This window comes from Ixodes scapularis, unplaced genomic scaffold, assembly GCF_016920785.2.
Source record: "Ixodes scapularis isolate PalLabHiFi unplaced genomic scaffold, ASM1692078v2 PGA_scaffold2__306_contigs__length_199485367, whole genome shotgun sequence".
NCBI classification, from domain to species: Eukaryota; Metazoa; Arthropoda; class Arachnida; order Ixodida; family Ixodidae; genus Ixodes; species Ixodes scapularis.
The window spans coordinates 50,497,056-50,523,992 of NW_024609857.1; the positions used below are offsets into that span (position 1 = coordinate 50,497,056).

A 26,937-nucleotide genomic window follows, 5' to 3' on the forward strand; every position below is an offset into this window, starting at 1 on the left:
AAATATAAGTCTTACCAAAAGACATAGAAAAAAAAATGAAAGACGTTTACAACTCCCTGTAATGCCGAACTAGAGCGCAGCTCTTGAGGAAGAGGAGGAGCGGAGGGTATCATCCGTACCCTTTCCTCGTCCTCTCATCCTCCCGTGCTCCTCCCCTCCTCCTGCTTTCCTTTCCTGCTCCTCGTGCTGCTCTCTTGAGGTATTTCGATTTTGCGATCTGAGACAATCGAAACAATCTGAGAAAGATATATATGCAATATATATATATATATATATATATATATATATATATATATATATATATATATATATATATATATATATATATATATTATATATATATATATATATCTGGTAATCTTGTTCACCGCTTGACCGGAGAAAGGAAATGTAGTTCTCACATCTGAAAGCTCCACTCTGTCTAAGTTCTGCCGGTGCCAGGAAATAGGACAGCAGGATCAAGGCGGGAGAACGAGGCAGCGTTAAAGTGAACACTTTGACTATAGCACTTGATACTCTCGATATCATCCTACTTGCTCTCGGCTCTGTCGAAGACTGCTCGGCGTTCTTTATTTCATCAGCAATAGTCTTGAGCGTGCTCTCCCGAGATGGCACAGCAGAACAGCGAGTGCACGTCCCTCGGGGCCAATGCGATGGTTTCCTGCATGACTGTTATGAAGTTCTTCCTTGTCTTGCCCGACATATTTGGTGAATGCCGTAGGTGAGAGATACAGAGCTACCGCGAGCAAGCCGTTGTCGACCTTGGCGGCACAAAATTTACCAACTTCGTCTGACGTGCCAAAGAGATCGATGCGTACAGCACAGACCAGACTTTACACATGGGTACAGGACTGTACCCATGTAGATGGCCACTTGGATAACGAGTACACCACGTTTTCATACTTACCTCTGTGTGATTTATGAACGGCGACATCACCAGCCTGCACAGTGACTAGCTGGCATCTCTGCTCCTCCTCCTCCTCCTCCTCATTTCCTGCTCCCCCTCCTCATCTCCTCCTCCTCCCTCCTCATCTCCTCCTCCTCCCCCTCAGCCTCCCTAATTCTCCCTCCTCCTCCTTTTCCCTCCTCCTTCTTCCTCCTAGTGCGACGTACGTAACCCGCGCGTTGCATTATGGGAGACGTCGCACAATGCAACGCGCGGGACACCAGTGAAACCCGCGCGCCGCAATATGAGACGTTTCCCATAATGCATCGCGCGGTTACGCCGACGGGGACGGCGACACCGCTCAAGCTGGAAAGGAGCGCCTGAGAGCTGCGCTCTAAAATGCGATGTCGTTCTGTGCCACTTAATGTTTTAATAATTCTTGGCTACACCAACGCTGGAGCAATGGGACCAGTTTAACGTTTCGCATTTAACATCCAACTAGGCTCACTTTCTATCGTATTAGCATATCATAAGACCGGAGACGACGGAAAGACCGTGGACAGGAGACACGTCTCAAGAACAGCATGTGGTTTTTCACCGAGAATATCTCTGACCCTATGGCAGAAGAAACATCTAACGGCAGTTAAAGATTCTGAAGTTACTTTGGGTTATAACTTGCACTATATAAACTTCCGTGTTTACGTTTCTTTTTTCCTTTTGCACATAATTGGTGTTTTTTGGTGTCAGTTTGCAATACTGGACAAAAAGGCGACGTTTGTTTGGGCTTATGTTGAAGAAAACAGGCGCGGGCTTGGGATCCCCTGATTTCAAGAGAGCATCTACAGGACTGGAGCACTTGGAGATTGTCCCAATACCGAGAAGAAAAATAAAATATAATAAGGAGTGCCTTTCACAAAGAAAAGAGCAAATAAGGCTGGAATTTTAAGTGAAAAGCTGCAGCAAAAAGGCGATTGCTTATTATGCCAATGACACTTATTATCCGGCTGGCCCGATGTATGACGGCACAAAACTGCCATAACGCAAGGTCTAGTTATATTTTTAAAAGTGCTTAAAGGGATACTACAACGAAATTTCGGCGCTCATTTTTTGGTCTATATGTGTTCAAAGGAGCAGTATCACATCGAACATACCAATATCTTGTGAAAAAAGTCTCGAAAAGGAATTTTAAAACGAATTAAACGATTAGCAAAGAGCACCTGGTGGATGTCGCTAACACCTCATTTGTAATGCTCATCTAGGAACCTTGAGAGGTAGTGACGGAGGTTGTCTCGCTTCCGGCCACGACGAAAGAAGAGGGGAAAGAGGAACTCCCCTCTTCCCGAGAATGCCTTTTGTGTGTCGCAGAAGTCGCTATTGTCCCCATACAAGATTATAGAAGATTAACCCGTCACTCAAAATTCGTACAAAAGCAGCCGCTTCGGTGGCTGGAACGACTAGGCCATCCTCTCGACGTCAGCCTCGCCATAGCTTTGCTCGTCCTGAGACGACCTGCGTCACGATTGCGTTGGATGTCACGTGGTCTCCGCTGGACCTTCTCCGAGCGCTTGCCAGAGTGGGCCGTTTATGACGAAAAATACAGCCACCGGGCTCAAAATACAAACGTGCGATTGTCTTTTACGGATATTGAGGATCATATTCAACCTATTTTTGAACACAACGGGAATATTTCAAATTTCGTTGAAGTACCCCTTTAAAGTGTGTGTGTGTGTGGGGGGGGGGGGGGGGGGGGGGCGTATTCGTTTATATTGAGCATGATGATGAACTGCAGTAAAGTCTGCCCTGTCCTTCTTCTCTCTACCTTGTGCGCTAAATACCTCAATATGATGATGAGCCCCGAAACTGGACTGGAAAAAAATTAAAACAATGATAGAAAAAAATAAGAGAGGGGCGGGGGGGGGGGGGGGGGGGGGGGGGTGCAGCATCTTAATGTTGTCTTTCCCGTATTTTATACAGAGTTTTGAAAGCTTCACTCCTAGGACCATTGCGATTACAAGTGAATATATTATTATGATTTTTAACTACCAGCGTAATGGTGCCTTTGCGCTCGCTAGTTTACGGTATCTTCAGTTCTGTCAGAAGAAAAACACGAAATTTTCAGGGGGTCCATGTACACTCACGCAGTATTTGCATCTTAATATTAGTTTCTTTTTATTGGTAACTTTTCCGCTGCTGCAGGTAAAGAAACATATTACGAGAAAACACCCGAAGGCGAGGACGGATGAACGTACCCGGCGATAAGAGATTATCGGTTCTGCATTCTCGCAAAGCTTCTCTACGAGGACTTGAGGAACGCAGACTTCACAGAAAAACGGCGATGAGGCGGAGATGTTTTGCACGAGCCGGATAGAAAGGCGGGCAGGAGTACGCTCGAAGGTTCTGCCGGAGAAACATCGGCCACAGCTTACACGTAGTACACTATACTACTACTTTTGTTTTACAGTCTTGTGTTACAATAAGAAAGTCGAGACTTCTACTGGAAGACGATGTGTGATAGTTTTTCTTAGATCAACTGACGGCTTACCATTCTGGATATTTGGTACCGTCTTGGTTGCAATGAGCGCCGAACAAAACGTCGATGCTCCCAGGCGTTACGAGCAGGTTCCGGCGGCGGAAGGACCGCTAGAGGAACACGAAGTCGACAGCGAGTACCTGTGCGGCCTAAGGAACTATAGGCCCTGCTGGATGCAAAAGTTCGCCACGTCCAGATACTTCGCGCTCGTCTTCGGGGTGCTGGGAATCTTCCAGGGGGCCCTGCGAACCTACCTGGTGGGTACACTGTCCACGGTCGAGAAGCGATTCTCGATGTCCGGCCGCCTGTCCAGCATCGTCATGATAGCGGACAACATCAGCCCCATCTTGGCCACTCTGGTGCTCGCGGTGTGGCTACGGCGGACGAGTAAGCCTAACTGGGTCGCCGGCGGAATGTTGCTGTCGGTCTTGGGAGCGGTGTCTTGCTGCCTGCCTTACGGAATCCACGGCAAAGGGACGCACCTGCTCGGAGACACGGGTCAGCCTGGAAACGCGCTGCGGACGCAGTTTTGCGGCGATGCGAACGTGGACGTTCTGTGCGCGGACGGGACGGGCGACGGCGTCTCGTTGGGCCCCCTGATGTTCTTGTTTGTAGGGAATTTCCTGAACGGGCTGGGAGGAACTGCGTACTACGTAATCGGCACAACCTATATGGATGACAACGTGAAGAAAAAAAACTCGGCGCTCTATTTTGGTATGTATTTTTGATGTCCCAGCAACAACAAAAGAAGCACGATATAGAATATTTTGTAACTGGCAGAACTTGTAGAAACGGACTACGTATGAGCGCACAAGCATTCATCAAAATATATAATAAAAAGAAAGGGCAATAACAGGCGAATACACAAAACACCTGAATCATATGTGTTTCAATTTGTTTCATCATCGATGTAGAGAAAGCTCAACAAATATTATTTTTTCTCAGCTTTAGGCTGAAACCAAGACAAACTTCGAGATTTGACAAAATCTCGAAGGTTAAACCTTAAACGCTAAAGAAGAAATTCCGGGCGTTCAGTAGGCTGCTTTATCACTGGCCAGCGGGGTTCAACAAAACGAAACAGCGAGCACCTTTTTGTAACAGTAGTTTCATTTTCTCTCAGGGTCGGTGTTTGCCTTCCGTCTCATGGGGCCGGTGGTCGGATTTTTTCTATCATCGTTCTGTCTGAGCTATCCCGAAGACCCGCATGGTGAGTGACGCTCCACTTCACCGTAGAATGAAGCATAGCCGATGCTCGAGTAGCGACGTAAAAGTCTTAAGGCCCATTCACATACTTGCGTTCACCAGGACCTTGCGCCTCGAAAACCTATGAACTGAAATGAAACTAAAACGAAATATGTGTGTGTACGTAAATGTGTAGACTCGATCAGTCCGAATGTATAGGACTAGCGTATCGAAAAATGTCATGGTTTGGGTTGACCTTTGAGTTTTGATTAAAATAAAAAGTGACTTTTGTAAGTGAGTTTTTTTATTAGAGAACGGCGGCTAAAAACCTCTAAAATTCATAGAGATAAAAAGCATGTAGTCTGCGGCCAGAAAAGGGGGAGTTTAATTCTCACTGAACAATTTCAGAACATTGCAGCTAATTTTTCACTCAGACGGTAATAAGTTTCGAATAATGATGCTTTCCGAAAGATGGTACCAAAGTGAAGATGTTTTTATCTTATCTGGCTACGATCATTTTTTCTTAAGCCGGAGTGGGAAACGAGGGGGCGGGGTTTGCATTTATGTTAAAGAAGATAATCAGTGCGAAATACTTGACGCGTTTAACGAAACTACAGATGGCTATGAAATTATGAGCCTGAAACACGGGAGTAAACTACTCTCTGTAATGTATCGCCCTCCAGCTGGAAATGTTAACAACTGCTTGTCCTGTCTTGAGAGAGAATTAGATTTTATAAGTGTGAATAACTATTTGCTTGTTCTTCGCGGTGATTTCAATGTAAATATTTTAGCGAACTCGTCTGTTTCGTCGCGACTTAATGATACTCTTAGTAGAAGCGGGTTTTCCAATGTCAATTTGTCTCCCACTAGAAGTACCCATTCTACATCAACGGCTATTGATGTTTTCATTACAAATATAAACACTGTTGTTGGCAGTGCAGGTACGACAAGTATCGCCATGAGCGACCATTTACCTTTATTCTTATGTTTTAAAACTCACAAATTATCCAGCAGCGCTAGAAAAAATTGATATAATTGCCACAGTGTTAGTATACACATTTAACTTGGCCTTGACAACTGACAAGTTCCCAAATACGATGAAACTCGAAAACGTTTTTGTTTTGCATAAGGGATGTGTTAAAAAAGGAAGTTGTTACAAATTGTATTGACCAATATCTATACTACCCATATTTTCTAAACAACTAGAAAAATATTTTTCGTCATTTAGACGACATTTTGATTCCGCATTCAGTGTTAACTGACTTTCAGTTTGGTTTCCGCAAGTAAAAGTACACATAATGCGCTTTGTTATCTAAAAAAAAAAAACTGATATTAAGAAATATAGAGCAAAGACAGTTGACACTGGGACTTTTTATCGAGTCTAGCAAAACTTTCACTTCTCTCAACCATACAAAGCTTATTGATAAACTTTACTATTAGGGTGTACGGGGCACGTCTTTAGGACTTATTCATTCATACCTAGAAGATCGGAAACAGTACGTGTCTTAATCAATGGTTATATTTCGTCGTCACAACTATTGAAGTCTGGTGTTCCACAGGGAAGCATACGTGGCCCACTTTTGTTCAATGTGTATATGAATGACAACGTCAACATCTGTCAACACTCACACTTTCTAATGTATGCAGATGATTCTAGTATTTTCATTACTGCAACGAATATTGAAGAACTGATAATTAAAGGTAATGCTGTCTTAAAAATCTGTTAGGGTCAGAACAAAATGGCCTTGATATAAATACTGCTAAAACGAAAGCGATTGTATTTAGACCAGTAAATAAACATATCGATACTGAGTATGCGCTTAAATTGGTAGCAGCCAGATTAAAATAGTAAGCCTTCATAAAACGACAGGCGTTATTTTTTTAGAGTATATGGAATGGGATCATCATATGGGATTTCCAACTCACAAACTGTCACAGGTAGCTCGCATTATTGATCACTATGGCCCCCTTTTGCCTACAAAAGTTAGGATTTAAATTCATCATGCTTTGTTCGGCTCACAGATTAACTACTGTCATTTTGTCTGGGGCACAACGACAAAAACAGATATAAACAAACTAATGCTTCTACAGAAAAAAAATGCTTCGTTTAATTGCATATGTTCCATACGACATACATGCCTAACCGCTATTTTTGGGCTACATTGTCTTGAACATTTCCAGTGTTTATGACTATTGTCTGCTATTTTATTGCGCCTTTTCAACTTTGGAGTTCATTGGTTTTTTGGCGGATCTAGCAAACCTGACAAAACGAGAATCAGCCATCAATGTTCGTAGGAGAGAATTCTGAAACGTCTCACATTTGCGTACATATTATGCACTGTAGTCTCTTGTTCTTAACCTACCTACACTGCTTAACAACATTTGAAAATATCATTATTATTCATTCTATATAAAAAACAAACAAAAAACTGCGCATTTTTTGTATTGTTTAGGCAAATAGAATGGTTTTTGTGGGAATTTTATAGGGAGGTTTTCAATTGTTCTGATAGGAATTTTTATGAAATGTGTTTAGTTATTTTGTATAATTTGTAGCAATGTTTCCAAAAGATTAGTTTTAAAGCATCCATTCCGTGTACGTGCAAGGACATCGGATATAGCCAAGCTAGCTCTTGGTAGCTTTTTGTCTGGTGTCGTCAACATAATGTTGCTGAAAAGGAAGTTCAGTTCCGTTCAGAAACATTTGCCGTCCTATCCAAACCTATAGCTCCGCGTTCGGGCAGAGTGGACGCTTCAGGCATTGGTATAGTTTATTTTAGGGGTGCAAAAAACACGATTCGCTTTTCTAGGTTAACAACCCGCAGATCAGGGGCCGGCAACATTTTAGAAGGGCGGGTTCGGTGCTTGCGAGAGGGCCGATCTCAAGTAAGAAGGAGAGAAGAAGGCGGAAGGTGGAGGAGGGGGCTTGTAAATATGAGTGGAACTGTGAACTTTCTAACATGCGGATAAACCAGCCTGTAGCCCAAAGAAGATAATCGCCGTTGTATAAGATAAAGTACTGGTGGCATCGGGACAAAGGAGACAAGGGTGCAATTTGAGACATTTCTAATAAATATCCCAAAGAAAAAGGGAAAACAAACACCCGCCCTCTGTCCAGCTCCCAAACAGTTTCATGGCCTTTGCAAAGCACAGCGATGCTAAGAAGGTAGCGAGCACTTAGTAAAAATGTCTATTAGATTAAAAATCTTTTCAATAGTGAGTTAGCTATATTGTATAGGGAAATAAATCACTTTTTTAATTTAAAAACACTCTTTTCCGCAAGTAAAGTCGAAACAAATGACAAAAAGTAAAAGCTGAAACTTCTTTAGAACCTCGTGGTGGCAGGCACCGCATGGTAAGAGACTTTGTATATTCAGAGCTTAGAAGCCAAGAGCTAAACGTTGTCCGCCACTCTTAACCTTTCAGAATGTTTATTTTCAAGAGCCCACAAAATCACGAGCACACCGATGCTAAGAAAGTCAAACACCACAGTCAGCCCCTGGTTGACTGTGGTGTTCGAGCTCTATTCCAAGGGAAAACACTTCTGTTTTTATCAGAGGCTGCCCACTCAGAAACAATTCGTACGCAGAGAACGCAGAAATGGGTCAGGATGACCCACGCTGGATCGGGGCCTGGTGGATGGGCTACCTGATTATTGGAACGGGCATCTTTCTGAGCACGCTGCCCATGTTCTTCTTCCCCAAGAAGATACGGCCCAAGGCGGAAGCCAACAAGATCGATACAACTGAGACAAAGGACAAGAGCATCAAGGATGACGCTGAAGGTGGGTGTTTTAAAATACCGAACTGGAAATCAATGAACTGAACAGGCATCATCCCGAAAAGCGAATCTTGGCCGGGGCGCCAAAAAATCCAGTCAACGGTTCGCCCAGTAGCCGAACGCAGAGTATATTTTTGCTATGTAGCAAAATTTAAGAGCTTACCAATCACTGGATTTCTCTCAGTCGGTTCAAGCAATCGGGAAGGGGATAGGCATCGCGTTCCACTAATGACGCGGCACCGGTGGCGAAAAAGAGCCCATCTGTTTTTGCCACCGAGAGCACGTGGCTATCGGAGCATCTAGTACGAACCAATTAAAGAAACCAAAAAATGCTGTTCAGAATACACAACGGAGAAGATTATTCAGGAATCTCCTGAGCGTGGAAATCTGTCTTGACCTGTTACCGCTAGCGTTTGCTCGTACTTTGAAATGATACCGCTTGTGTTAGCAGGAAGTTCACCCTAAAACAATCACCTTGCGCATTTTCCGCAGAGCATTCAAGGAGTCGACTTGTGTAACAACCTAAGGCAAGCACCACGTGTAAATTGCTAGAGCATATTATTTTTACACATATTTCATGTTACTTAGATAAGCATAACCTAATATATAGAAATCAGCATGGGTTTAGGAAATCACTTTCGACTACAACTCAGCTCATAGAATTTACGCATGATTTGGCTGAAGCCATTAACGAGAGGGGCCAGACTGACGTGATTTACTTAGATTTTTCTAAGGCGTTTGACACGGTGTGTCATCCAAAACTTTCCAGTATACTCAAAAACTCACAAATTATAAATTGGGTAACCGCGTATTTATCAAACCGAAGCCAATATGTCCACTATAACAAAGTTGATTCGGACAAAGTGCGCGTTACTTCAGGAGTGCCCCAGGGTTCCGTACTTGGGCCACTTTTGTTTTTGATTTACATTAATGACATTCCAACCAATATTGATGTCCCGATTAGATTGTTCGCTGACGACTGTATTATATATAAAACAATAAAAAGCCATACCGACAATCTTAAACTGCAGCAGGCTTTGGATGAGATACTGTGTTGGACTAAAAAATGGCAAATGAAGTTAAATTTTTTTAAAACAGCCGTCATGACAGTGTCCTGTAAAAAAAAGCCAATTCAATTTAGTTACCTACTGGATGGACAGCCAGTAAAGCGGGTCGAGGAGTACAAGTATTTAGGACTTCTTTTTAACAATGAACTGAACTGGAACCAGCATTTAGAATTAACGGTTAACAAAGCGAGGGGCACTTTGTTTGCGTGTCGTAGGAAATTAAAATATGCTGATTTTGACACTAAACTTATTGCTTATAAAAGTTTTATTAGGCCTGTGCTCGAATATGCTAGTTCAGTATGGTGCCCTTTCACACTAAACGATATTAACAAGCTTGAAAGTATCCAAAAGTTAGCTGCTCGGTTTATTTTTAATGATTATCGTAGAGAAACATCGTCCACCGAATTAGTTATTAGAGCGAAGCTTCAACCGTTGCAAATGAGAGCGAAAATTGATAGATTAAGATTGTTGTTCAATATTCTTAATGGCACTCTTCATGTTCAAAGCTCTAACTATATACAACCATTATCGACCGGGTCCTCACGTCTAAACCACACAAGAGCGTTAAAACAATACAGGTTCAAAAACGACTGTTTTAGATATTCTTTCTTCCCTCGGGCAATTCAAGAATGGAACGAGCTACCAAATGATGTCGTCGTTAACACAACTGTTGCTAATTTTGTATCTGCTCTTGAATTCATACTTAATTGAGTTTTCATTTATAAATCTGCATCTTGTATACATGTTTTGTACCCACTCCTACCATGGCTCCTTGACTGGAGCCAGTAGTATTCCTAAATAAATAAATACCGAAACAAGAAAGAAACAAATAAACAAACGTTTCGACCTACAGAAAAGCTAACGTATTTTTGCGATGTGACAGTCGGCATGATGCGAATATGTGAAACACCATGCTCTGTGTCACATAGCAGCCATTATTTATTAAGATCGAAATGTTTTTTTTTTTTCGGTCTCGTCAGTCGCTGAGCTCTTACCTAAATCATAGTGATCGGCCCTTTGAATGTTCTGCGGATAAAAACAGAAAAACAGAGTATTTGCTGGAGTGTAGAGTATCACAAAACGAAGACCTTAAACGGACATTGACATGATATTTATGCTCGCCAAGGTTTTTATTTGTATATGGTATATGAGAACCCAACTACCCAGAACACAATCTGTGGATCGATATTCGTTTTCTTTCCGCCCGAAAACCGCCGATCGAGACCTAGCCGGTTTAAGTCGCGTTCACTTTCTTCATCGTGGTCACGTGCTTTTCTTAATTTTAGACACAACCACCAAATATAATCAAAGTCGTGGGTCATCGAAGACATACATTCAATATCAAAAATAGAAAAAAATGATACCCTTTTTTATGGCTCTTAAAAAACCTAAAATGTGTTGATTAAAAAAAAAAAAAAAAAAAGAACGTTTCACAGTCATGTAACTTTCGGCCAACTTTCTCTTCTACATTTCTTCTTTTTCTCCAGCCCAGTTTCGGTTTCAGTTTTGGGCTGTAGCTTTTTTTGTTTTTATTAAAATATATAGCGCGTAGCAAAATATTGATTGGGTAGTTTTCTAATACCATAATAAATCGCCTGTCAAAAAAAAAAAGTGTGTGTGTGTGTTTGTGCGGGGGTGGGGTCGTGCTCTTTTAAGTATATCTCGACAGGCGGTCCTTTCAAGCCCAGTACTACAGAATACTGACATGGTTTCTCTGCAGAAACTTGGCAGGTGCTACACAGGCTTTCCAGAAATCCAATCTATGTCTTCAGAACCATCGCGACTATCACCGCTGTTTTTGGCCTGGCAGGCTACTACATTTCATTTCCCAAATATACAGAACACCAGTTCTCACAGACAGCATCGCAGGCTAGTCTGATAGCAGGTATGCCCTCTTTTTTTTTCTCTCTCTCTCTTTCTCGTTCTCTGACTTTTTGCTTCTCTGTTATATTTGCTAACATTTTTTTTTCTTTCTTTCTTTTTTTTTTTTTAAGCGGCACTTTACCAGTTTAATTTTACCTAAGAAACCCAGCGACAGCGAAAATTGTCTCGCCGATTTATCAATTTTATATTTATTCAATTTATTTTTCTTTTTGTACCCGTGTTAAGTTTCGAGGTTAACGTCACCCATCCAGATTACGGCAACTTAAAAAAAAGAAAAGTAGCGCGTTTTTTTTTAGTTTTAGGGTCGAAAATAACAAACTAAATCTCGAAGTAAACAAGTAAAAAAGAAATTATTATTTTTTATATTTTTTATTAAGTTGTATACATGTCTGGTTCGCTGTGTTTACCTTGCAACTTCAGTTGAAACATTAACATCTCTAACTCAGAAAAACAAAACATGAAGCCGCAAAACTCTTCTTTGTTTGCTTTCTGATTGCGTGTCAGCATTAAGAACGTGTACGAAAAAAATTAATTAGTTGCCATTCTTGAATAAGGTAATCCTGTAACGAATTGATGTGTCATAATTTCAAGCTGTTTATTTCATTCATTATCCATTTGCTGACAGGTCCAACGTACATCGTGTCTAATGTGATCGGCACCATTCTGGGCTCCGTTTTCGTCCACAAGGTCAAGCCGAGGCCGCGGATTGTAGCCATCCATGGCCTAGTCGTCACGCTGATATCAGTCGTTGGCATCCTGGCTCTCATGGCAGTAAGCTGCGGCTCCATTCAGTATCCGGTGATCCGGGACGACAAAGAACGGTACTGTTTAGTTCTGATAGGTGCTCTAATGCATTTGTAAGCTATTTATTATATACCAGGCTCTATAAGAAATCCGCTTAAAGACTACACTCTCGGAAATCCCTGATGATGCACTCGTAACAGCAATAGTTGATCTTCCTCGATTCAGCTAAAGCAATCAGAACGACGATCTGTATAGAAAAAGAGGTGGACATGCATGTTTTTGTCATTACGACTGCGTGGCCATGGAAGCATAATAGGGTGATTTCAGATAAGATCGACCAAAGGATGGCTAGTAGACATTTTCAAATCAACTGATGTTTTTATATGTTATTGTCTAGTGTCTGGTATGAACGAATCCAAACTTAGTTTTGACTAGAAAAAATACTTGGGGACAGGAAAAATCGTAAGGCATGAGGTGGTGGACAGTTGCATTAACGCGCACTGATGGAGGGGGCCCGTTTGAGAGTGAATAACTAAAGCGATAACATTAGGAGAACTCTAATACGTTTTAGGCGCAAACTATGGGTATAGCTTGCTTGTAATATAAAGTAATCATATTTATTTAAAATTTATTTATTTTTCTAAACATTGACAAACATGCCTGCTCGAACGACAAATGGCAAACTTTGGAGGTCTGTATCTCATGAAATAATTTAATCATTATGATATAATTTGCAGATATTATTCTACTAATATATAGCTCATATTTAAAAAATAGCTAAGGTATCTGTGTGATACAATAGTTAGGATATATTTAGTCAAACATGGAAAAAAAATCAAACAAAGAAAAATTCCGATGCGAATAAAAAAAAAAAAAACGCCACCCTTGATTTTTTTTAAATTTAGGTAACCTGTTATACTCTATTTCGGCATTCACTTCCATTAAAAACATATTGCATCATTTTATTGAGAAAGAAGATACAACTCCCCAAAGTAGGGTCCTTTTTCAAAGCCTACACTTAGCAGTGTTTTATACAAGAACTGACTCTGAGTTCCAGTTTCATGAAACCAACACACATCTTTTATATATTTTTATTCAGATGAGGCCAATGATAACTAAAGAAATCGTTCACACACTTAAATTAAGGGGAAACTACTGTGTACAAAGAGGTATCATATTACGGACTAGTGATCCGAGAAAAGATCATGCAGCCATCGGCCACTAGGAACTTTGTTTACTTTATTCTCCTGCGACACTATATGCTATTCCCTCTTCCGCTCTACCTTCATCTCTCTCTCTCTCTCTCTCATATATATCCCTGATATATATCCAGAACAAAAACATGTTCAAGCATTCCCTTTCTGCGTGGTAGTGTTCTGTGGCTAGCAAAAATCATTTCCTCGCTAAGCTCACGATTATGGCAAAATAGTTGCCGGAAACCGCAGACGACACTCGTCGCTAGTTCTGGCAAAACGGCCGATACAATCTTTTTTTCGCATTTTCCCGCTCGCTGTCAAGGACAAGGGGGTTCGCTTCAACCAGCAAAACATGGCCGCCGACGCCTGTTTACTGAGCAGTCATGCCTGTCGCCATCTCACTCGCTGGCGTCACGGGCGATAATATCAGGCACAAAGGGGCACACCAACCGGCAGCATTATCCCCAAATACTCGAGCCTCGCGTAAATACATAGAGTGTAAACGCTGTCGCCATGTTATCGTAGTAAGACCGCCCCCCCCCCCCCCTCCCCCAACGGGGGACTGCAGTACGCGACGGCGTACTAACACAACGGCGACGATATCGACATCGCGGGCTCCGAATTTTCCCATAGTTCTACTCCACGGGCATTTCTCGAAACGCTTGATATTGTGTCCGCCCGCCTGGAAGGATTTCAGGCGCGTAGTTAAGATAAGGCGGTTCTCCGCGGCAAAAGAAAGCAATTTCACAAAAGCTTAAAAGCGGCGGCGACGCGTGTGCGGTGAACGCTTGTAGTTTTGGTGTAGACAGGGTGTGTGTGTTCTCGTTGTTGACACCAGCCGGCGATAAGGCACTGCAGGCGGTAGCTCAGTACAGCAAGGGCTAATCCGAGTGACCATCAACGTAACCCCACCGCCAACCCCTCGCGAACCGGTCGCCGACATGGCTCAGGCTGTGTCATGAACCACGTGGTAGAAGCTCGGGTGCTTTCATATCAGCGCGTGGAGGGACGACAGTGCGATTCCGGAAAGTCTTTTTCGAAGGCCGCCGACCACAATTTTTTGTCTGGAGACTTTCCCTCTTTCTTCCTTTGACGTGGATCAAGCTTTGCCGACAGCCTCAGTTGTGACCTTTCTTTTCAAATGTAGGTTTGCAGCGAGTGAGCTCCTCAGCCTCGGACTTGTCACTTGTGCAACCAGTAGTTCTTTCACTTGGCAATTATATGCCATCAGTTGGGGTTTAATTTCTATTATTTATGTATACATTATGAAGACGTCCTGGAGCTCCGAACGAGTGTTTTGTGCAGATTACTTTTACAAACACAAAAATACTATACCAAAGCAGCGGAATCTTCGAAGTGTTGGCGAGTTGGACCTAAACTCGTTGAAGCAAATTCTTCCGCCTGACTGTTCCACCAAAGTGAGTGCGACGGACTACCTGTGCTACCATTGCTTCATGCACATCACTAAGGAGATCTCGATGCGAAGCTCAGAGCAGTGCCCTGACATATTTGTGCCAGCTGAAGAAGCAATTGAAGATCTAAATCGCAGCACACTACCCTACAGATGTGTCGCCGCTGAGACAACCAAGCGTCGTAAGAAGTCGGGACAGGCCTGCCTATGTCAAGAGAAAGCAGACAGAACTGGAGCACGTTGCTGTCAAGAATATACGCTCAAGGCTACGTATTGCGTACGACAGGGACGCACCATCGGGGTCGTCCGAACCAACATGCTCCACATGCACTGAGTGGGTGGACAACTTTTGGCAGGCCTTTGAAACCGCCACCTCTCTCCGGGAACGTTGTCAACTGCTTACACTCCTGCCGTCAACACTGACGAAGAATGAGGTTCAAAAGATGATTCCACAGGCCTCAATGTACCTCATCAGTAAATCCCGAAAACTCAAGGAAAAGCATGGCGTGTGGTATGAGCCGGATCCTTACACGAGGTGCAAGGTGAGCCCTGAGAACCTGTCTGCTGCCCTAGAGTACTTCACGAAAGACGAGCTACAATGTTCGCGCCAAAGTCCCAACCAGAAGGACGTCATCTCTGTCATGCTCAACGGAGAGAAAACGTTCGTGCCAAAGCGCTTCATGACACGCTCAATACGAAGGCCTTCCGTATATACAAAGACAAGCATCCCGATTCCGGCGTTGGGCTAACGAAATTTTATTCGTTGCGCCCTAGATGGGTCCAATGTATTCCACACCAGGAAGTGTGCGTTTGTGTGCGCTGCGCCAATTATTATCTTTGTATTGCCGCTCTAGAGAACGTTACAGGCTCAACATTCAACACTGGTGAAATGAACTCGGCATTTCTGTGCGACCCAGCAACAGAACTGTGCCTTCAAGGAGACTGTGATCACTGCCCAAAAGGCCAGTTTCTTACACTCCAGGAACTTGATATCCCGGAGGATGAAGAGATTGTGCTTGCAACATGGGAGTCCGGCGACCTTGTGAAAAAAACTTTGGAACCTGAGACTTTCCTAAAAGTCATCCAAGTGACGGTTGGAAGTTGGGTACTTCACAACCATATCCGGCAAACGCAAGGTAAAGCGATCTACGATGAAAAACAGTGAATGCAACGCGGGAGCTTTGTCTTTCATTTTGACTTTGCTGAAAACTGGACCATCGTGCTTCCTGACGAAGTGCAAGCATATCACTGGAAAAAAAAACAAGTTTCGATATTTACATGTGTAGTGACGACAAGAAAATCTACAAACAGCTTTGCCATCATCAGTGAGGACCTGTGTCACGACGCCGCTCACGCTTGCTTGGCTCTAGAAAAAGTGAAGGAGTGGGTTGAAGACAACGTTGCGGTATACTCGTACGTGACGTACGCAAGTGACGGCGCCGCCAGTCATTTCAAGAATCGCTACCAGCTTCACCAATTTGCAAAGGACGATTGCCCACAAGCCCAGTGGTTATTTTCTGCATCTGGACATGGGAAAAATGCATGTGACGGAGTTGGCGGACTCGTGAAGCACCAGGCCACGCTGAACAACCTGAGAGAACGTTCAGTAAGCGCAATTCAGACGGCCAGGACAATGGTGAGCGTTCTATCAAAGAAACTGAAAGGCGTGCATCTTGTATATCTGGACGAAAATGAGGTTGTTCGGTATCGTGAACAAAAAAAAAAAAAGAAGAGTGGCTGACGGTGCGCGCCTTCCCTGGCATTCAGTCTTGGCACGCGTGGCGGCTCATCAACAGAAGGGACCTGTGACGTATATGTAGCACGGACAGTCGGATCTGCTTGGAAGCAACTTTATTAAATGGGTACAGCGAGGAAAACCTTAGCGTAAAGTGCCGAATTTGATTTCCCAAGGACTGCTCATTTTGAATGCAGGGACATCTTATTTATCACATTTTTCTTCACGGGGTATTTAACCTACTGTTTTTGTTGGTGGTTACTAATAATTTTTATCTGATCACTATAAAAAAAATCCCAAAATGTTATCCTCGAGCAGGATAAAATATATCGGCTTGCCACGATTCATTTATACACCGAGAGCATCGAAGCTGCTCCAGTTAGGCACTATGGCATCCGTCACCTGAAATTGTTTGTAATCGTAAATACACAGCCAACATAAATATCTTACTATTATATCTTTGCTTTTGTGTGTGGAAGTAAAGTTATTTATTTTACTCTAGATGTAAAATATACCGGAAGGTACAACTTCACACTGCATCATCTTTTCTCAAATCATTAGTCTCTAATATGATACCACTTTGTACGCTTATGTAAAATGCTGTATACAGTTTCTCCTCTCTTTTACTGTGTGACCGATCGCTCTTTTTATCAATGACCTCATCTGAATAAATGTATATAAAAGATTTGTGCAAGTTTCATGAAACTGGAACTCAGAGTCACTTCTTGTATAGGACACTGCTAAGTGTAGGCTTTGAAAAAGGACCCTACTTTGGGGAGTTGTTTCTTCTTTCACAGTGCAATGATGCAACATGTTTTTAATAGAAATGAATGCCGAAATAGAGTATAACAGGGTACCCAAATTTTAAAAAAATCGAAGGTGGTGTTTTTTTTTTATTCGCATTGGAATTTTTCTTTGTTTGATTTTTTTCCCATGTTTGCCTAAATATATTGTAACTATTGTGTCACTCAGACACCTTATTTATTTTTTCAATAATAGCCATATATTAGTAAAATAATGTCTGCAAGTTGTGCAATAATGATTAAATTATTTCATGAGATACAGATTTCCAAAGTTTGCCATTTGTCGTTCGAGCAGGCATGTTTGGCAATTTTTAGAAAACTAAATAAATTTTTAATAAATATTATTACTTTATATTACAAGCAAGTTGTACCCATAGTTTGTTTGTAAAAAGTTTTAAAATTCTCCTAATTTTATTGTTTTAATTATTCACTTTCAAACTTGCCCCCTCCATCAGTGCGCGTTATTGCAACTGTCCACCTCTCCCTGCCTTACGATTTTTCTTGTCTCCAAATTTTTTTTCTGGTCAAAACTAAGTGTGGATTCGTTTATACCAGACACTAGACAATGTCATATAAAAACATCAGTTGATTTAAAAATGTCGACCAGCCACCCTTTGGTCGATCTTATCTGAAATCACCCAATACTGATCCTTCTTCTCATTGGTTGGGCTGATTAATGGAAGGGCCATGATTGGTGTTCCGAGTGTGCTACAATGCAGTACCTCCCAGAGATTCCTGAGAGTGGACTTGCACTGACGAATACGGCTCTTTTAGCGCAAAGCCTCAAACCATAACTTTTTCACACTTTCAGGCTGACGATTGAGAACCGCTGCAGCATAGATTGCGATTGTTCCACGAGCATTCATCATCCTGTCTGCGACCTAGATACCGGCACTCAATACTTCTCGGCCTGCTTCGCGGGGTGCAAGCCAGAGCCATTCAATACTACGGTTTGTTGGAGAGCGCTTCAAAACACATCTATTTGTTTTATTTAAATAATGCTTCTTAGGTGTCTTTCACAACAAAGGAACGCAGTACTGTGTCAAATGTGTTCACGTCTATGATTGCACCATTTGGTTTGAGCACGTCACTGAAGACATATACCGTACGAGTTACAGTTTGTGCATTCCCTCTCACTCATTACCTCTTCCGGTAACAGAGTAACGACTACTTCCTGCAAACACGAACGACAAATGTATTTTATTGACGGTGCGACGAGTGTCAGTATTTTGTTTCCTTTTCTGAGATACAATAGAAAACGAAAACGCATATCAACACGTGCTGTGTCTGCGTCACGATCGAGACGCCCTAAAAGGCAAAATAAGGGCAGGCATCCACAAAGGCAGATAAATGCAGTGGCGGAGCTAGGCCATCCGGCTCCCGGGGCCCTTATGTCTTGAAATACAACATTCCTGTGTAGTCTGCACGCGTGGATAGTCCGCACAGCCTAAAATTTCAACTTTTAGACAGGAATGGTCGGCGAAGTAGAGCCAGGAAAATACGGTATATTCGTTAATATGTGAACGAGAAATGAGCCCTGAATCTTTGTTATTGAGGGCGAAGTCAGTATTTCTTTACAATTTTCGCCAAAAACGAGTAAAGGTACTTTGTTACTATTTAAATGAGACATAGGTAAGGTTTTTTTTCTTTTTTTTTTACTATATGAACAAGTAAAAAAATGATGCTTAACCACTCTTTGAGCAAGGAACAAGTAACGTTCCTCAGATATCTTTTGTTAGTAGCGTGTACATGTCAACCTCAATGTCGATGCATGGCGCGCAGGAATATAGGGATTGCGTGTGCCTGCAGTCTGAACCAGGAATGGACAAGTTTTCCAGAGGGCATGTCAAAAATGGAAAATGCGAACAGGACTGCATGGGAGCCATGATGGCATTCGCCGGAGTGTTGTTCTTCATCCAGATCGCACTGTCTAGCGCAAACGTCGGCTCCACCCTCCTGCTTCTCAGGTACACGCCAAGTCTCCGACATAGCTATGGTGGGCTAGAAGCCTGTATCACGATCGTACGGGCAAAAGCAGTGCTGCGATTCATGCATAAAATGCGGAGCATTATTGGTGTCCTGTAAACAGCACCACCTTGCACTCTAGGGCTAGAAAAGTCTTGAAAAATGAAAGATGTTTACAATTCCTTGTAATGCCGAATTAGAGCGCAGCTCGTGAGGAGGAGGAGGGGAGGGAGCGGAGGGGAGGGTATGCCCCTCCTTCCTCTCCGTACCTTCCGCTCCTCCACATCAAGAGCGGGAAATTGACCGAAAATGTTTTGCTAAATGGCAGGGGAGTAGGAGAGGAGTGTGCGGAGAGGAGGGTATGCCCCTCCCCCTCCACCCCTGCCCCTCCTCCTCCTCATCTCCACCCCCGCCTCATTTTCCTTCTCCCTCCTCCTTAACTTCTCCTCCACTCCTCCCCTCCTCCTCCTCCTCCTCCTCCTCCCCTCCTCCTCCCCGCGTTGAATTATGGTAGTTCCATAATGCAACGCGCGGGTCACGATTGGCGGCGCTCGGGACCCTCGTGACGTCACACGTCACGAGGGTCCCGTCATTACGGGAAACGTGCCATAATGCAAAGCGCGGGTACGCCGACGGCGACACCGACGCCGCTCAAGCCGGAAACGGGCGCCTAAGAGCTGCGCTCTAAAACAGAAAATGCGGACAAAATTGGTCAGGTTGATCAATTTATCCCATTCTGTAGGGTACTGTAAAGTCGTAAATGAAAACACGATCCCTTGTAGTTTGTTTTATATTTCTTGCCTCATCTGTTTCTGTTTTGTTCTTTAAATACCAATTTCCAAATGGTTAAATGTCCTTCGCCGTTGTGAAGCTGTTGCCAGCTTACAGATGGTACCATGGTGATAGGGACACATGAGGTATGGGCATATAACGTGGAACCGCTCTCGATCACTGGAAGAACCAGACGATCACCCCCCCCCCCCCCCCCCTTTTCTTTTCTGGCCCACCACGCCATTGCTAACTGCGGTCAATTTAGAATCTCAGAAGTTAATGCACGCATGTTGCGCAGTAATGCAGTCGGAATGCCCCTCCTCCATCAATGTCCCTAGTTTAATCAGTTCAACCAACATGAAGAGTGTTCGGTATTGTGATCCGCTGGTCATACACTCTCGGTGGCATAAAGGCGTCCTTCCCTCCTCGCTCTAGAACTTTATGTTCATTGGGGTACGATCTTCTTATTTGTAGAACTGATTGAGAGGAGAACATTGACGGGAGATTCCAGTGCATCACGGGTCAGTACAGATGTTACGGTATCAGAGAGTGCGCTGTGAAAACAAACGCCTGCGTGTCTACCTCGGCGCAGAATACGAGGGGTCCAATTGCTACAATCTAACGGGGCACGTCTAGGAAGTTTTAGTGAATCGTATTTGGGACAAACGGTTCCGAAATCTCGAACAGATCAGAACCGTTCCCGAAACTGTGTATGCATTGTGAACCTTTGTAGTGAATCGTATATTGTAAATTTGACACAATCCCTTAATTCATGATGGTGATGATGTTGTTTAACTTAGTGTTATCACATAGATAACATAAGCCACGCTTTCGAACGCGCAAGAGTGGTAGCTCGCGTTTCATGGCGCAGTGCAGATGTGAACAAGACGGCCAAGACAATGTTCACCCGTTAGGATTTTGCAGAGCTCTGAAGCAAGATGGAGTAAAACATGTAGCTGGTTGCTAAAGCCACGTTATACTGTAGCTGCAATCGGTAGTGTGCAAGGGTATGGCCGATTATCACTGTTTTAATACCTACAAATGAATGTAGGTGGTGGCTATTCGTGACTAGGCATCAAAAATAATATTGAGAACGTATACTTGTCACTTAACTGGTTTCTGGCATTTCTAATGGGCGGATGTTTTGACCTGATAAGCCGTGCAACCGTAGTGAGATGATCGAGAGTGACCAGGCACTGTAGTTCTTACTTTACGAGTGGTTATTGGCGAGGAGACAGAAATATAGGGGCTGCTTTGTCCAGCTTGTTTTCCACAGTTCTTGGTGTTTACCCAACACAACACCTGTAGACTGGATTCTTTACGTCTCCTTCCTCGAGCACTGAGCACAAGTTGGACGCGAATGCTGCGTTCAGCATTCGGTTAGGAGTCTTCAGTGGGTTAACACAGCCCGAGAGCACCACTGAATCATAGTTCGGCTACGTAGGCTCAGCGCTGCATGCGTCAGAAACACAAACAAACACTTCATGGTGTTGCTGTCACCTGGGGTTCAGTTCTCACCCTTGCCGTTAAAGGTGCGGGGGTTGAATCTCCTCTCCAAATACTTCGAAGGAAATAATTCGAGTCTGCTAACTTTTTCTTTCTTAACTTTCTACTGACACAGAGCCGTGGATCCTAAGGACAAGAGCATCGCTCTCACAACGAATGCATTTTTCTTAAACATTCTCGGTGAGTTGTGCTTTCGCTCTCAAACGAAATTTTCTTCCGTCTACTTCCCCGCTGATCGCAGAGAAATCCAATCTCTGTGAGCTACGGAGATTACTTGTGGAATCAGTTAGGCTTAAGAACGTGTCGTACTTAAATATGAAATTGCGATGAGACGGTGAGTTTGAGGTGAACGTAAGACGAGGAAAGTGTATGTCGCGTCGCAAATTCATTTTATGTTCAAAACGATTTTTGTTGGTGTTGTTTTTCGCAGTGGTCAGCTGTCAGAGCGTTCTGCGGAAAAGTAGATGCATGATCAGTTCTGAGGCGTATGTTCATTACGTATCTTTATTATTCAGCGCGTACCCTTTTTCAATCTGAAACTGCTTCTGGAACTCCACAAAATGGTGCCCCATTTGAAAACATTGCAGCGATTTACACTTCAAAATGTGTGCGTTCCGGCGCGGGTCTTGCTGCTCACGTCGTTCGTTGTTTTCAGATAAGACAATGCATCGTGCGTAATTTCAAACAGTTCAGACCCACCATCGTTCCGCTTCAAGAACTTGAAAATTAGTTACTGTCCCTTTTACCAAGAAAGCAAGATGCAGTCACCGAACCGCGGTGCCGCGTGATGAGACCGTAGCAATCACCTGAACCACGGTAGAAGAAGAGAGACATGTCGGAACAAGGCCATATAGAGGGTCGAAATTCCACTCGGGCTTCGCACATCTCCCGGCGAGGCACTGCCGGTTTGGGGCTCGGCGCGCAGGCGCGGTCGAGCGGGAGCGGTGGCGCCTCGTGACGGAAACGTGTGGACGAATAAGGAAAGTTCCATAAGCCCCGTCATGCTGCGCCATCTCACGGCCTTCGTCCGAAATGGGAGCGAATCTTTGACACACTTGCTCCGTGGCGAGACGCCGCCATTCAGACATCTCTCTTTTCTTCCACCGTGACGTAGACTCTCCGAACCCCTAGTAACTCACCGTCAAGGCTGGTTCCGACACTTGCGACCTCTTATGACCGTGTGCCTTAAACACTTTTAAGATCTCTTACGACGAGGGAACAAACTGGCGCCATCTATCGGGTAGTCGTGGAACAGTTGGTTTACGTATTAAATTTTTTAGCTCGTTATTCCTTTTTTTTAACTGTTTACAATACTATAAACGACAACTCCTCATAGATAGTACTGTTACGAAAGTAAGTGCTAGTTGCATGGGCCGTCGACAGGTGGCGCTGGCGGCGCATAAGGTGTAGTTTAGTTAGTAGTTAATAGATGGCGCAGAAGGCGACTCCTCTCAACTCTCTCACTTACAGTTTATCCCCAAGGTGACTCATTGAGAAGACCTACTTTTGGTACGGGAGCGCCCTTATAAGGAGACGCACCTCGTTGTACTGCACTGTCTAAATATCTGATGTACTGCTAATAGACAAGCCACCCGTTGAGGCGTACTATCATCAAGGTTGTATAAACAGACGAGCAACAGCATTTTTAGATGAGAGTCTGAGGGGATCGGTGGCCGAGTGGGCTAACGCGTCTCAGCTCGGAGCGTGGAGCGAAAGCTTGCGTTGCAGAACCTCCTATGTTTGGCGCTCCGCTCCCTCCCCCCCCCCCCCCCCCCTTCCCGCCCCTTTCCATCTGAATGGGCCTCGTACTGGCACGCGTTTGTGTAATCACTACTGCGTGGTGGACGTTAAAGACCCCAAGTTAGCGGTTGTACTGCGCTGGCTAAATTTCTCATCTACAGCTGAGAGACAGGTGACCCGTGGAGGCGTACCAACTTTAAGGCTATCTAAACATACAAGCAACACACTTTTCGATGACCGTAAGCTAGCGAGCTGGGCCTCGATCTGGCGGGTCGAGGCACGACCCGCCAAACAATCAAACCGAGAGCAGACACTTGTACGCGAAGCCTCCGTAGGGAGTAGTCGCCGCCACCATCACTGGAAACCCGGGCATTTTGGTTCCACGACACTTTAATCTACTCCGCCTGTTTCCTTTAGGTGGTCCCGATCGTAGGTAGCTATTCCGAGGCATGACCCGCCAGGCTTGGCTCTGAATCAGGCCACAGTCTTACGACAAGCTACGGTCGTAGCAACGTGCATTTGATGTCGCAAATACCGAAAATCCTTCGCTTTAGTGAAATGCAGTTCCAGGGTCACCTCAGATATGGCGCCAGCGTGACAATAAGTTGTCTCGTCGTACAAGGTCTTGAGGCTCACGGTCCCATGGAAACGCGATTGTATGAACGGGACTTTACACTGGCACCGTAAAACCTAATTGCGCAAAGAAACACGGGAGGCGGTGGCCCCGGTAGGAACAAACAAATCTGCTAGCCGCGAAAGTCATAGTAGTGGAACTAAAGCACGTTAACCAAAGCCTCCCCCCCCCCCCCCCCCCTTTTCCCACCGTAAACTAAAGGAGAAGGCAGGGCATACAAAAGAGCATGCAGCGATTGCCAACTAATTTCGCCGAGTGTATTTTCGAAATAACGCTCTCGTGACGTGCTTGATTCAGGGGTTTATCTAGGATTGTTAATCTGGGGAGTTGTAACAAATTTATGAAAAAGGATAAACGCGTGTATACCATAAGTTTGTTTACTTTGTGTAAGAAATTCTTGGAAAGGAAAGGGGGGGGGGGGGGAGGAGGAGTTGGACACAGCCTGGGAATATGTTAGGGGGTGTTCATTCATTCATTCATTTGCTTTATTTTCAGTGCCACACAAACAGCTATACGCCTTCTTAGTGGTGCACTACGTCGAAATAAAAGGAATTCGAATCTCAAGAACAAATGTTGACATGTCAGAACGAAGGAAGACATCGATGCACTTTCTAAATGTTCGTTCGCATCCAAAAATATCAATACCAAGTTCATCTAAGGTGGATTCGAATTTGTTAAAAACCAGCTGCAGTCGGGTAATAGGGTCAGCGTTGTGTAAAATAGAAGGATAGAATAATGAACGTATGCGAATAGACCGCTGAGGAACACGCAAATATACACTGTTCAGTAACGCTGTGCAGTCAACAACACCATTAACAACTTTATGCAAGAACATGAAATCACGCATGATTCGCCTATTACACAAGGAACGTAAGCCAATTTGTTTACATATTCTCTCATAGTCATAAAATACCTTGGACTGCAAGTAACGATAATAGAAGACACGTATACATTATCTTTGCACTCGCTCAATACTAGATGAGTTACAATCTCCAATGCTGTTCTATACAACTGAAGAAAACTCGAGGCGGCTTAGCACAAGAGAGCGAAATAACGTTAAAAAACACTGTGGATTTCTAAAATTTCTCGATATACGCGTTATGATACCAAAAACATTGGGTTGTTGGATACCAAAACATTGGTTATGATACCAAAACATTGGGGTGTTGGGGGGGGGGGGGGGGGGGGATTGTATATACCACTGGCTTGAATCCCTGCAAATCAGAGTGATGCCGGAATTTCTCCACGAACTTACACTCCAAACTTTTCCGATTATGCTTCTAGGATTGTAGTCACTTGACCGGGGGCTCGAAAACTTTCAAATACGTCTGGAACGTCAAATTTGGAGCAAACTCTGACTTTCTTTATTTGCAGCTTTCATACCGTACCCTCTCATCTATGGGGCAGTCATCGACGCCTCGTGCATTGTGTGGGAAGACCGCTGCGGAGAGAGTGGCGCCTGCTGGATCTACGACCTCCAGAAGCTCCGCTACCTCATCCACGGGGTGACGACGCTGGTGCTCGTCGTCAGCTGCCTCTTTCAGGTTGCCGTCATCTACTACAGCAAAACTATGAAGAATTTTTACGACGAAGACGAGACCGATCCTCCGGCCGCCAGGGCTGCCGGGGAACCCCTGCGAGGAACACTCGAAATTCGCGAACCTGATCCTCGAAAACCGAAACGCAGATTAAATTCCTCTGACAGCAGTTGGGAATTTCGAAACTTGAACGAAGCGGGTGACGAAGATGGTTCGCTTCCGACATAGTTTGTTTCTATACCCGCGTGGTTCGCGGTGCCTCTACTAAAATCGTTTTTGCATCTTCAACTGATTTTGTTTTCTTTTATTTCCTACCCGGATATAACCTTTCTATCAACCATCATACTGCAGCCACGTTGCTCCAGTAGAGAATATAAGCAATGAAAGAGGTACGAACAGCAACCTGGAAACTCACAAAATTAATGATTTAATAAAGGCAAGGCGAAACAAGAACGATGACACACTTTTAACGTAAAGGACTTCAAATGACGTTGCGAAAGCAATACGTTAATTGTTTTCGTCCAAAGAGAGGTTATGACATCCGAGGTTGCAACGACTGTTAAACAGTGCGTTTTCACATAGTAGCTACGAGAACTGCGCATGTGCAGAACCATGTATTTCAAAAGGACAGAATCCGCGAGTGCACCGCTCTGCAGCTAGGGACATCGCCTTACTGTGGTGTGAAAAACAGGAAGGGGATGTCTGTTTTCATCAGCAAACCCCTAGCATATACATAATCCGTTTTATACTTAGTGCACAATGCTTCCTAAGCTACTGTAACGAGCGTATGGCTTCATCCAACCTACACCGTGATCCAACCTCAGACTTGCGTTGGAAATAAACCGCAAAATCAAAGCACACGCTCGCGCCAGAGGCTTTGACAGCGTTGTACAAAAAGTGTAATGCGGAATTTAAGGGATGTCCTGACAAAACGCGACCTCGTCCTTTTCCGTCCACTAAGCGGATTGATGCGGAGGTAGTTGTGACCTGTCTAGATAGTCCTTCACGCGATACATAAAACCCAGACGAGGCATTGACTAGAATCATATTTTAACGCTGCTCTGTACATTACAGTGAAAGTTTTGGTGATTAGCATTCAATTCCACGAGAAGAGCAGAAAACACAACCGACAATCGCTCGTTTTTGCTAGCATCCTTGCGCACTGTACTATAGTCTCCATTCAGTGTTCAGGCATTCCAAACGTTGCCCCCGGATTGAACTCCCTTTAAAAATTAAGACTCGATGGACCTTCCATCTTACTCGTCATGTCGTCCTAATAATATTTATACTCGTTGGACATTTGGTATCTATCGGATCTTCCAACGTGTTGGACATTATGCATTCTTGTCAGTTGAACTCTTGGATGTTCAGCCTCGTTGGCTATGCAGAATAGACGACAAGCGACCAAAATCCCAGCGGAGTTGTAAAGTCTGGGGACTACCTCTACGAGATCGACGATTAGCCACAATTGTGATTGCCAGGTTGTGTAAAAATGTTCCACATAAAATAACTGAAACCGATAAATATCATAAATGGGCCGACCGCAGAGTTTATTTAGTAAAAGCCTT

The 26,937-nt window shown here is 43.9% G+C and overlaps 1 protein-coding gene across 2 annotated transcripts; it reads left to right on the forward strand.

Annotated features, from left to right (window-relative positions):
- Positions 1-3,111: 3,111 nt before the first annotated feature.
- LOC8052877 (solute carrier organic anion transporter family member 74D) lies at positions 3,112-25,657 on the forward strand. 2 transcript variants are annotated; one of them, XM_029989176.2, is made up of 9 exons: positions 3,112-4,130; positions 4,537-4,623; positions 8,185-8,379; positions 11,163-11,327; positions 11,952-12,147; positions 18,027-18,165; positions 18,998-19,182; positions 21,573-21,637; positions 25,206-25,657. In XM_029989176.2, the coding sequence occupies exons 1-9, from the start codon at positions 3,233-3,235 to the stop codon at positions 25,595-25,597; spliced, it is 2,322 nt and encodes a 773-aa protein (XP_029845036.2). In that variant the 5' UTR covers positions 3,112-3,232; the 3' UTR covers positions 25,598-25,657. The 2 variants fall into 2 exon arrangements, with proteins under 2 accessions (XP_029845036.2, XP_029845037.2); XM_029989177.2 differs by having other exon boundaries at positions 3,117-3,612.
- Positions 25,658-26,937: the final 1,280 nt, after the last annotated feature.